This window comes from Pimephales promelas, chromosome 10 (assembly GCF_988280905.1).
Source record: "Pimephales promelas chromosome 10, fPimPro1.hap1.1, whole genome shotgun sequence".
Taxonomy (NCBI): domain Eukaryota; kingdom Metazoa; phylum Chordata; class Actinopteri; order Cypriniformes; family Leuciscidae; genus Pimephales; species Pimephales promelas.
The window spans coordinates 27,365,373-27,378,032 of record NC_142778.1 but is presented as its reverse complement, the minus strand read 5'-3'; the positions used below and the strand labels follow the sequence as shown (position 1 = coordinate 27,378,032).

The 12,660-nt window shown below is 38.3% G+C and overlaps 2 protein-coding genes across 2 annotated transcripts; one reads left to right on the top strand and one right to left on the bottom strand.

Moving 5' to 3' along the window:
* Positions 1-1,061: 1,061 nt before the first annotated feature.
* Positions 1,062-4,959, bottom strand: bhlhe41 (basic helix-loop-helix family, member e41). Its single transcript, XM_039650373.2, has 5 exons — positions 4,709-4,959; positions 4,538-4,601; positions 4,300-4,407; positions 4,103-4,214; positions 1,062-3,783 (listed from the first exon to the last, which is right to left on the bottom strand). The coding sequence occupies exons 1-5, from the start codon at positions 4,768-4,770 to the stop codon at positions 2,861-2,863; spliced, it is 1,269 nt and encodes a 422-aa protein (XP_039506307.2). The 5' UTR covers positions 4,771-4,959; the 3' UTR covers positions 1,062-2,860.
* A 1,341-nt stretch (positions 4,960-6,300) lies between these two features.
* On the top strand, positions 6,301-12,307 carry sspn (sarcospan (Kras oncogene-associated gene)). Its single transcript, XM_039650376.2, has 3 exons — positions 6,301-6,844; positions 10,103-10,189; positions 11,769-12,307. Exons 1-3 carry the CDS (start codon positions 6,590-6,592, stop codon positions 12,126-12,128), a joined length of 702 nt encoding a protein of 233 aa, XP_039506310.2. The 5' UTR covers positions 6,301-6,589; the 3' UTR covers positions 12,129-12,307.
* Positions 12,308-12,660: the final 353 nt, after the last annotated feature.

The following is a 12,660-nucleotide window of genomic DNA, read 5'->3' as shown; positions in this document are numbered from 1 at the left end:
TGTGGAGAATAATATGCCTTAGTTTCCTCGTAATGCTCTAAACCGTGAAATATTTGTGTGCTTTAATTATCACAGTTGACCTTTTTCAAGACGACACACAGGGTGAATTCGTGTTTATTGAGATAGCCCATCTTAATAACAAATTCTGTCCCAGACTGTAAACCTGAATACCGGTACACCACTATCACTATATGTGTCTTCACAGTTTTACCACTAGAGGTCAGTGTGAGCTCGATAATGTTCTCGCTCCTGTCTGAGAATGTGGTAAAAGTTCCGTCTGAAAAAGGTCTGGAGGACACAGACAGCAGCAGATTCCACATATTTGCAACAAAGTTTTTGTTCTTGAACTTGTTCAGCATAACAGAATGTGAAAATGTAATAGCAAATACGCTCTCATCACTTCACACATCTCCAACATAGGTGTCCTGAAGAAGTAAACAACTCTTTTCATTTCAGTGCAAGCAACCACTGAAATAACACTATTTATCACATCGCTATTACATAATACTTCCAGACATCTATAGCTACATGTTTATATAAGCATATAGTAGTAGACGAGCTCTTGCTGTTGGTTTATCCTTTTTATTGCACACAAAGCTATGATTTGCAGATTTTTCTGTCTAAGAATGTAATGTACTGTATGTCTGCTTCCTTGTTTTACAGATTCATATCACATGTTAACTTTGGTTGTTCAACATTCCAACATTATGAATCTCATGTCAGCTGATTTTCAAGCTGACTCATTCTTTGGTTCTCAGCACAAACATCCAAGCAAAAGGGATCCCATTATTTAATATAAAATGTCATTTTATAGGTTTTGTACCAGTTTTATAGGAAGTATCCAGTTTCAGACTACACTTATTTTTAGATTTCCTGGTTGCATTTTATTAAATAGCAAAAGGTTGTGTTAAATATGCATAAATTAAGCTAGTGGGTGTTTCACATTCAAAAGAACACTGACTGCAATGAAGTCCACTCTATTTAAGTGTAAGATTTTGTAATAAGTCTGTACGCATATGATGTGCGTATCGGTGCTGAAATGAATGAGGGGGATGATATCATTTTGTTTACATGAGCTTATTTTTATTTGACAACTGAGCTGCATAATTTCAAACAGCAAATGTGTAAAGCATTAAGGAAATGTGCAGCAGTCTCTCAGTGTATCCTTTAAAAAAATCCATAGATTTCTTCTACAACATGAACATTAAACATACAGCATATTATTCACAAACTATATACATCCACATGCCACTGTTTAGGCAAATGACAGTTGAGGCAAAGACACTATAGGGCCTATGAAATGTGTTACAATGCAGAAATAAATGGCAGCTGGTACATCACTGTTCCTATGCATTAATAAACCCAGGCCTAGAAAAATAAACACATTCAATAAAACTCAAGAGCCTTCCATGATCTCCTGATTTGTAAGATCTTTCCAATCTAAAAGGTCTGTTTACATGTTTATTCATGTCATGTTACAGTGCTCCACAACATTTGTACAATACACAGCATGACCCATTTAGCTTTTTCAAGGTCATGAATAGTGACAATGTTTCAGAAAAGGCAAAACACATTTGATATAATCACATATCTCTTACCTTACCTTACTGTCTTTCCTAAAATGAGCCAGCTCACATTTGTTTGTTTATGCTAGCTCAACATATATTCCAACACTTGCCTTGTATTTAAGAAGATTTCCTTAAGAAAGACATACATCGTAGTTTGAGTTCAAAGGGCATTGGCTTAAAAACGAAGAGTGAGGACTGTGTTATAGGAAACTGAGAAGGCAAGAAAAAGTGCACTTTACCTCTGGATTAAATAACTACTTTTATCAGAATATATACAGTACAAACTTTTATATCTACCAAAAGAACACAGATTACATTCAATATCAAAGTTCCATAAGGTGCTATAATACCTTGTATATTTTTGCTAGAGGTGACACAGGACAATGATGTCAGATTGTTGGCAAAGCTCTCTCCGTTATGATTGACAGGTGATTGGTCCCGCCATTCTCATCTGGAGTGCTGATTTTTCGATTGTTCGGGAGAGGGAGAGAGAGAGAGAGAGACGGGGGCTGCTGTAACATTACATCAGAGGATTGTTGCTCACACCATGTCCAATTAAAATCGCTCAAAACATTTCGCCAACACCCCTACCAGAGGAGCATCTCTAAGAAATGAGTCGTGGCCCAAACTCTACGCTATGTTGAGGTATGTAGGTAACTCTTTCAAGCACTGAACATTGAAAAGAGCGGAAAAGGGACTGGAATCCAGTCATACTATAATAGAAAGTTATATCTGACAAATACTGCAGCAGTCACACCAGCCTGCTTGAGGTCAGTATCAAACATTACATCCAAGAGTCCAATATGTGACTTCTTCACACACACACACACAAAAAAAAAACTCAGCTAGGATAAGTGCCGTTCTTTAGCTTACAGAGGATTCATTTGTATTGCACTAAACTACATTTCTTTATCAAAAATTAAAAAAATAACAACAGACAACTACACCAACCACCCCCCAAAAAAACCCCAGAGCAAAGTCTGAGATTTCACACATTTTCATAGGACGTAAAAGTGGCTGCAGTCAATTGGATTTTCATTCAAATATCTCAAGGAATCAGTGCAAAAGGCACTGGCTGTTACAACGTCCCCCATTCTCCCCATTCTGATAAAACCAGTTTGTTGTGAAATTTTTGAATCCTACTAATAATAATTCAATAAAAGAATAGCCTTTGCTTGGAAATCCATAGAAACACTATACTAAATACTCAATGACAATTAAATTAAGATAAACAGATAAATAGCAATTTTACAAGCAAACTAGTGTGCACTCAACTGTCAAAAGGACCAGCTTTATGTACCATCATTTTCATTTCTTTGGGACTGCTGACAGGCATCATTCTCTGAGCCATGGTCCCGAGACACAGGAGAGGCCAGGTCGGCGTCGCTGGACAGGTCGCCGTCGGGAGACAGCGGCTCGTCATCCTTTGAGGACGCGGCATCAAATCCAGAGGTTTTATCGGCACACACGCCGGGGAAAGCGAAGGCGGCGGCGGCCGCAGCTGCGGTGGAGGCGTGAGTTGGAATCCCGGGGTAAAGCCACGGGAACGGCGTGGTCAGCGCCGCAGCCGCCGGATACACCAACTTCTCCAAATGACTTTTATCAAACAAAGGCATGTACGATGCAGCTGCGGACGGGTTTATGAAGTAAAACGGCATGCAAAAGGGAGTCTGTTGTCCACCAACACCCGTCATTCCCATTAAAGAGTTCATAAGCGCCACGTCCGGTCGGGTGTTGGCGGAATCAGATGCGCCGTTCGCAGACCAGTTCAGTTTGGCTTTTTTGGTGACGCGTTCGTCTCCGAACTCCTGCTTGATCTTAACTCCTTTCGCTGTGTCGCATCCTTTCTCGCATTTGCCGTCGCCTTTCTCCGCCTCCCCTCCGTATCCGCTGTCAGTGTCCGTGTCGTTCTCGTTCAGCTCGAGGTTCTGAGTCCTCTGGATGACAGGGACGCAGTTGGCTTGTGTGTCTCTCTGCGTGTCCCGCTCTGGAGCGTCGTCGCCTGGCAACTGCTGCTGCTGCAGGATCCCTGCGCCCGACTGGAACTGCGCGGAAACTTTGTGTAAGTGGTTGATGAGTCGCGTGCACCTCTGCTCACGCGCCGTCCAGTTCTCCACCTTGTTCAGATACTGCAGGACTTCTTTGGCACATGCTTGAAAGCCTGAGTGGAACGCGTCTAAGTCGACCTGGAGGGAGGACTTTAACGATCGCTCACCTGTCATAAAAACAAAGACAAAGTCCTGTCATATATAATAGAGAAATGACTGATAGACAGACAGATACATAGAAATAAACTGTCCATAGTAGATTAGATAGATTGATAGATAACTGATTGATTGATTGAGATAGATAGATAGATGATCGAAAGATGATGGCTAAATAGATGCAAAGCAGATATAAATATGTTCATATAAAGAAGATAAATATAAAATACACATAATTATGCGTTCATATGTGCAGTTATGTTAGTGTTTAAGCTACATTTCCTCTGTTTTACTTCATGTATTGTGTGGGTTGCATATTATGTAATTTACCGTTCTGCAAAGCGATGATCTTCTGGTGCTGTTGTTCTGTGACAGCTGTCAAAGCGTTCAAATGCTTCAGCGTCAACTCAAGAACTACCGCTTTTTCCAAGTGACCAAGAGTCTGTAAGACAATACGAACATGTATAGGATTTCCCTTATATAAATGTATAAAACACATTTTTAAAAATTAATTCAGTTGATTTTACCGTAAGTTTGAGATGTTCGGGTAATAAATCTTTCAGCTGCCCAATACATTCATTTATTCGGTCCCTCCTCTTTTTCTCGATCAGTCTGTGTGGTAACTTGTACGCGTCCTGTGAATGGGAAGCAGTCATTGCAAAAAAAGTTCTTAAAGTAATAATTATCGTTCAAATTCTAAATAACGAGATGTTACGTGAACCTGACGGACATCACGTTTCCATCACGGCTCCACAGTTTGCTTACCTTTCCTTCCTCTCTCTTCATCCCTCTTTTGGATTTACACATGTAGAGGGACGAATATTCAACCCTATAAAAAGAAAACACGATTTTAATCTCAACACACATTAAAAAAATATTAACGTTACTTGGAAAAAAATTAAATAAATAAATAAAAACAACCGAACAAAAAATTACCCCAAGAAATCCGCGTGATCCAGGAACTGTCTGCCCTGCATTCTAGGTATTCTTTCATCCATAACTTTGTCCCACTTTCTTGTTCAATTCTTTTACAATCAGGCTTGGTTAATCCAGTATCAGCGGAGCGTCGGTGCGTTGTGTGTCCGGTCTCGCACAGTACCACTGAATGATGAAGTGTGTGTGCGCTCGCCTGAGCTGCCACTTTGCCCAGCACTCAGTCTGCTCATGGCGACTACCGCGCACGCGCGCCTCCACCAGGCAGGAACCGCGCGCACACTCACGTGTAAATGCACCAGCTCGAGAGTCTGGGAATTAAATGGGGATTGAAAGTTGTCAGTTCATTGCTGAATAGACTCTGAAAAAATAATCCTCAGCACATCGCTCCAAAGCATTCAAATAATTGCATTTTAAGTCTCAGGAATAATATCTACACATGTAAATATCAAATAGTAGTAATAATATATAATATATTATTAATTACATAAATGTTTCTACATAAAGCCAATTCAAATTACTATAGGTTAAACCTAGACAAAATTTTTTTTTTTGTCATTTTCGAAAAAACAACTTCAACATAAATAATTCATACTTTGTAGTTAACAAACATTCAAAAGCATGTTTACATTACGTCGTAACGTTGCAAATAAATGCATTATCAAAATGTCTTCATATAAGCTGTTTATCAGGTTTGCCAAATATATTTATCACTATTTGATGTTTAATACCTCTTTTAGCGTGTGTGTTGGGGGGGCTTTATTGTTGTCAATAAAATATTCCTCTTATCAGTAACTATTTATATTTATTTAGTAATTTGTTAAATGCATTTTTTGCAAATGGACAATTTATTTTAAATGAAATTAACTAACAGTTTGTTTTTCATTTTGTCTTCTATGGTACTTGCAACTTTATAATGGGAACCTTTCTAGAGTTTTGTGCAGTATGTTGAGCATGAATTGACATCTATAAAATCCACTGAGATTGCTTTGCTTACATGCCAACATGATATAAGACGAGGTGTTAGATTACACAACAGCACATAGAATAAGCCCTCAATATAGTGTGGATGAAAATAGACCACATTCTGTCAACACCCAGCCTTCAGAACACTTCAGCTGATGAACCCATTAAAATCAGAGCATGAAATATAAAATGAGAACTTAAGCTCTAGGTGAATACAGTCATATTCAATGAGAAACGTGTCATGCATGTAGTTAATGAATCTCCATAATTAACACAAAGTGAAATATCTGCTCTCTCTCTCTCTCATAATATTCATAAGAGATTAACTGTAACCCTCTCACATGCCCGCGGATCACGTAACTTCATCAAAATCATGTGACTAACTCCAGGCTGTAATGAATAGATTACACAGTATGTTGCAGGAAGTTGGCAGGACTCAAACACTTTCCCACATGTTTGCCAGTGACAAGAATTATTTCTGCTCTCTTAGTAAGATCCATGTTTCCTGTTTAGTTTCAGGGAGTCTATTACAGTAGTTGTCGTGTGTTGGAGTCCCCCCTTTATGTCTCCCCTCTCCTTTACTACCCTCCCTCCTTTCCGTCTCCTCTCCTTGTGCTCTATATGTGGCTCTTGTGGAATCTGCTCCAAATGTTTTCCATATTAGTTCAGAGCCCTTTCTGCTTCCGAATAGCGAGCAGGGATCGCGTAGGGAGAGAAGCCTCCAGTGAGGAGGGAGGGGAAGGGCAGGGCAGGGCAAGCGGGGCGGCAGGCAGCGTGAAGGAACAGTCTGGCTAACGAGAGCAAAAGAGACGGCAGGCGAGAAAGAAAAAGAAGGACAAACTGATAGAGGGCGAGAGCAAGAACATCCAGTCGGCCTCAAAGGAAGATTTAGAATCTCAGCACGAGACAGGAGGAATTATGGGGTCGGGGACGAGTCCGAAGGGGTCGCCTGGAGGAGGCAACGCAACCCCTGCCAATGAGAAGAAGGGAAAAGCAAAACCTGAGGGCCCATTACTGGAGGATGTCCAAACATGTTGTGGCTGCCGCTTTCCTTTGCTGGTCGCTCTGTTCCAGCTTCTGTTGGGCATCGCAGTGGCAGGGGTGGCCTTCCTCATGGTTGCGATTAGCCCCTCTTTGCTGGCCAGGGAGACGCCCCATTGGGCCGGCATCATTGTAAGCTTCCTTTTGCTCTCTCAACTCCCAGCATGCCTTGTTTTACTCTTTCATGCATGAGGCCATCACATCAGATTCATGTGACACACAAAATTCGCACTGTACATAAGCCAACCCGATCTCACGGCGATTCATACGAATTTTAAAAGGTGGCCAGTTCGTATGAATTCATACGACTGACCCCTGACCCCGCCCATAAACCTACCCATCACGTGGGTTTAGACAACTTGTGCAAATTTGTACGAAGTGGTCGTGAGATAGCGTTGAATAAGCATGCTGTTAGAGAGAGCATGTGCGCATCCAAGTAGAATAATAACTACGTTCACACTGGAAAGCTTTTTCTATGTCTTTCTAAAATGTGTTTAAAATGTCAGAAGTGTGAACTGGTCCCGATCCTTGAACTGGCTCGCAATCACAAATGAACAAAAACAAAGCCTGCATGAAGCACGCTTACTGGGAAGGCCACTGTCAAGTCAGTGCGTCACTGTCAAGGTGATGCACAGGCGATAAGAAGGACAAAGACAAGCACGATTTCAATATATTTCGCATATTTCAATGTTTATGATACGACCCCTAAAGTTTTGCTTGTGTAAAGCTGTCACCTTAAAACTTATGGAAAAGTCATATAGCATTCACACTGAGGTCTGGGCTACACTGTAAAAACAGATTTTTTGGTCAGTTGGTCACTAAAAATTGGTTAATAGAAAGTTTCGGTACATGGTGAATAATTGTAATAGATCGAACTGTACATTTAATGTAGTTTTACAGTAAAATACCGTAAAAAATTAAAGTCTTTGTATAGACCATTTTGCAAGATGTAAACAACACTGGTCCAGAAACACTTCCTGTTTCAGTTTGTAACCGTTTTCTTTATTTCACATGTAAAGAAAACATCTAAAAGATGTTTGTTTAACTTCTGTTGGTTGTATTTTATCCCAGCTTTTATGTAGTGTTAAAAAAAAAACTGAAACAGGAAGTGCTTCTAGACCAGTGTTGTTTACATCTTGCAAAATGGTCTATAATTACAGTGAAAAACTGTAAATTGACATTCCCAGAATTCCCTGCAAGACACTTCACATTTTATGTATTTTCATTGAATAACTGTTTTAACATATAATGTTAATGATAAATTAATGTTTATTCCATATTTTGAATGTCATGTGTGTCACCATTATGGTGTTTAGTGTTTGTGTGAGTAAGATAGTGCACCTCCTATATATAAGTTTTGACCTTCTCAACTTGTGGAAAAGCTGCTTGTGATTGGCTTCAAATCATCATGTGATTCTCATCACCATTGTGTTTTGTGTCTGTCAGTATACTGCAAAATTGTAAAGTACCTCAGTAAAAAAACAGTTCATGTATGGCATTTTACATTTAATTTAAGTTAAATCTGTAAAACCTAAAATGTTGCTACCATATTTGTTATGGGAAATTTCTGGCAACCAAAGCTGTCATTTTTTTTTTTACCATAAATTTAACCAATTTTTTTTGACAGTGTATGGAAGTGGCTTACCAGTAATCAGCTGCTCACACTGTAATGGGGAAAAAAAAGAAAAAGATTTGAGTCACAAAATCAGATTTAGGCCACTTTTTCCTGCAGTCTGAACGTTGTAAAGCTGATATGAGATTCACCACTGAGAGATTTTAATAATTTTGCGTGTTCACTAGTGATTTACAAAGAATTCATGCTTAACTTTTGCACAAGTATTCAGTTGCAGAAGCCTATGAAGAGTTTAAAAACAACTCTGGTAAGTCAATCCTAAAAATACTACAGTTGTGTTTGTTTGAGAATCACAAGAGAGTAAGATCAAACTTATAAATAGCAAACGATTGTTCAAAAGATTCAATCCAGCTTAAAGCAATCCCTGAGTGCACACATGGATGTTCAGTTACATAGACCGAAAACATAACAGGGTCTGAAATACAGACAATAACTTCGCATGCATCAGTTTTAAGATGAATATAATAGAAATTACATTATTTAAAGTTTGTGTAACTGTAATGCATTTGTTACAGTATTAAAGGGTTAGTTTACTCAAAAATAAAAATTGTCATCATTTACTCACCCTCATGTCCTTCCAGACCCGTATGAGTTTCTTTCTTCTGTGTTGAACAAAGAAAAGAAGATATATTAAAAAATGTTGGAAATCAAACAGTTGATGAGACCCATTGAAATCCATAGTATAGGAAAAAATACTATGGAAGATAGTATTTTTAAGATAGCAACATTCTTATCGACACACAATATCGTGTTTTGTGTTTAGCAGAAGAAAGAAACTCCCTTTGTTCAACTTTAGCACAACTGTTATTTGTTAGTTTATGTTAGCTCAGGTCCATTAAATTACAACTACAAAAAACTTGATATAAATAATATATTAGAATATGTTGAAATTAACATTACGATGAATGTGGTTAACTATTGGTAAAGTGTTACCAACTTTGCTTTTAGCTGTTAAAATTTGATACTCAATTGCAGTTTTGCATCCTGTTTGCTGCCTCAATTCGAATCAAGAAATCGAAATGAAACGTAAAAAGCATTCTCTGTTCAATTCTGACCCCAACAACACTTTCTTTGTGTAAAACATTATGGCAATAAAACAAAGCGACGGCTTTGTTGAATACACAAATTCAGAATCATAAAACGCACACATTTTATTGGGGGCATTATAGATCAGAGATCTTATAGGCCTCACGAGAGGGCTACTGTTCCTAGAGAAAAACGCTGAGGTCACCAAGACTTCTCTGCCTCAGAACCTGGGAAAAACAATCAAATTAGATACCACACGTTAGTCACAAGACTCCAATCACGCTGAGAAAAGAGCGGGGAAAACACACAGAGCGAGAGGGAGAGAGAGATAAAAAGCGTGAGAGATAAAGATATCATGGAGGGCTCAAAGGGAAAAAAAGAGTGAATGGGGTCAAGTTATTCAATTTTCTGCAGCAGTCAATCAATATATTATCAGATGACAGCTCAATGCTGAGTTGCACAATGCTGATTACAATGAGGGTTATGGTTGGCTCATGACAAGCCTGGCAGACACACAATGTTAGGAGTTCTGCGACACTGCAAATAAGATTAGATCAATCCAGTGACTGGTATGTGTTCATGGCAACAATGACAAAAAAAAAAAATTCAGCAACAGACTGAGTTGCACATGATAATGGTGACCCACCTTCCAACTCAATTATTGTTGGTACATTTGAGGTTTGAGTGACAGGTCTATCAACATTTCTCTACTGTATTTCCGTGTTTTGCAGATGTGTGTGGTGTCTCTGCTGGGATTCATCCTCTTCTTTGTCACCAGAGTGCCTGATGAGAGAGCATCGGTTCAGTTTATCATAAAGGTGAAAAATAAACGCAGTTTTTGAATAAATTGACAATTACAATTGCCCCCTCACTTCAAATAGACTTTAAAAACTCACAAAGGTGCTGCAGTATATCTAACTCTGAGAGCAAGATACTTCATTACAACAGATCTAGAATTAAAAAAATCTACATGTCATCATGTTTGAACTGAATGAATTATCCAGAAATGTAAAATTATTTCATTATATGATATTTTACTCACCACCATGTCATTCAAACACACTATTATTTTATTTATTTAATCTATGGAACACAAAGGATATGATAGGTGCAATGTCTAAGCATCTCTTTGCCATTCACTCTTTTTAAAAAAAGGCTTTCTTGGCGTTGATGCAGGTTTCATGAAGAACCTTTAAAGGAGTAGTTCACTTTAAAAAAACTTTTGCTGATAATTTACTCACCCCCATGTCATCCAAGATGTCCATGTCACTCTTTCTTCAGTCGAAAAGAAATTAAGGTTTTTGATGAAAACATTCCAGGATTTTTCTCCATATAATGAACTTCAAATGGGAACCAAGCGGTTCAAGGCCCAAAAGACAGTTACAGTGCAAACTGCAAACTGTGGAAAGGGCTTTAAACGATTGATATAAGACGATCTATCTATAAGACGATTGATATAAGGGTCTTATCAAGCAAAATGATCGCTCATTTAAAAAAAAAAAAGTTTAGGTTTTATAAGCTCAAATTGTCGCCTTGCTTTGTTCTGTGATGCGTGTTCGTGACTTTCCTATTCGAACTCGTTCATCAAAATGAACGAATCTTTTCCCGAGTCAATTCGTTCATTTCGTTAGTTGAATGAACCAAATGACACGAAAAAAGATTAGTTAATTTTGATAAACGAGTTCGAACAGGAGAGTCAAGAATGCGCAGAACAGATCAAGGTGACCATTTGAGCTTATAAAACTTAAACTTTAAAAAAAATTAAAATTTTTAAATGAGCGATCATTTCGCTTGCTAAGACCCTTATTCATCGTCTGGAATCGTTAAAAGCCCTTTAACTACTCTAGTAGTTAAACTACTCCTTTAACATCCATTGAACATTCAGATAATAAACAATTATTTCTTCACCTTTTTAAGAACTGTTCGCTGAAACATTCTCTGTGAAACCCAAAGTTGTTCTTCTATAATATCTCTCCTTACTCCCTCTTTTGTAACCTTTAGGGTGGCACCACTGCAGATTTAACACTATTTACACAAAAAGCCCGCATTTATGATACTCGCATGGTGCGTTGTTTTTTGTATGGGGCTTGCCATTTAAAATCACTATCCATTGTCATTATATGGTAAACATTATGCCTACATCTCCTTTTGTGTTTCACATAAGAAATACATTTTGTATGGTGTGCTAATGACAAAATTAACATTTCATGGTGAACTTTAATCTCTTTAATTAGGCATAATTTTTAATATATTTCATGTAACATTGATATTGCCAGTAACATTCCTGAGTCACCAAGACACTGAGCTGGTTTTAAATGAACAAGTATAGGCATTTTAGTCTATTAAAATCTCATTTCCATCTCCCTGCCTTAATCATCACAAATGACTTCTGCCCAGCTCCTGTACTTCTTCCTGTGCACTATGGGGCTGGTCATTTCCGTGCTGGTCATCGCATTCCAGTGCTACCATTACGCCCTGACCAACAGGTACAACTGCGAGGAAATGGAGGAGGACTGTATGTGCTACCTGGACTCTAAGGACCCCATCGCCCGCACTTTCACCTACAGAGGTGTGACAGACTGCAGTGCCATCGTAAGCACTCTACCGATGTATTACCTTCTGCAGATGCTGCTGAACCTGGCTCAAGCGATCATCTGTCTGCTCGGGGCTTTCCTCATCTGGAAGCACAGGTACCAGGTGTTTTTCGCTGGGCTACAGATGGGATCTCCTTCTGCACAGAATTGGGAGAAAGTTTAGGGCACAGAGAGCTTTCTGTCGAGAAGTAAACATGTGGCGCGTGGGAGTGTTTGTGCCTTTAGGGAAGAAACTGTTTGCTGCAATATCTGCCCCGGTGGGAGCTATCTGCCATGTGACCTTTTATCAGAGCAATTGAACGAGTCTTGGTTTGTATTGCCATAATACAATATTTTGGAAAGACTCATTTTATTTTTCTACATTGGTTACCACTGCCAAAGAGAGTATTTTTTATCTATGATGCAAAAAAATGTTGACTATACACACACACACACACACACACATATATAGATATATACATATAAGAGTCAAACGATTAATCACGATAAAAGTTTGCATCCAAAATAAAAGTATGTGCTCACATAATATATGTGGGTGAACTATGTATAATTATATATATATATATATATATATATATATATATATATAAATATACACACATGCTTGTATATATTAAAGAAATATTTTCATGTATATACTGTATAATTTATATTATGTATAAATATAAATATTTTATATATAAATAATATTTTTT

What these genes read in the sequence shown, in the direction of transcription:
- bhlhe41 (XM_039650373.2), bottom strand. Translation starts at nt 4,770, where the DNA reads ATGGATGAAAGAATACCTAGAATGCAGGGCAGACAGTTCCTGGATCAC. An exon ending in GATCACGCGGATTTCTTGGG is followed by an intron (nt 4,602 to 4,708) that starts GTAATTTTTTGT and finishes TTCTTTTTATAG; the next exon opens with GGTTGAATATTCGTCCCTCT. An exon ending in CCGAACATCTCAAACTTACG is followed by an intron (nt 4,215 to 4,299) that starts GTAAAATCAACT and finishes ATTGTCTTACAG; the next exon opens with ACTCTTGGTCACTTGGAAAA.
- sspn (XM_039650376.2), top strand. Translation starts at nt 6,590, where the DNA reads ATGGGGTCGGGGACGAGTCCGAAGGGGTCGCCTGGAGGAGGCAACGCA. An exon ending in CCCATTGGGCCGGCATCATT is followed by an intron (nt 6,845 to 10,102) that starts GTAAGCTTCCTT and finishes CGTGTTTTGCAG; the next exon opens with ATGTGTGTGGTGTCTCTGCT. An exon ending in CGGTTCAGTTTATCATAAAG is followed by an intron (nt 10,190 to 11,768) that starts GTGAAAAATAAA and finishes ACTTCTGCCCAG; the next exon opens with CTCCTGTACTTCTTCCTGTG.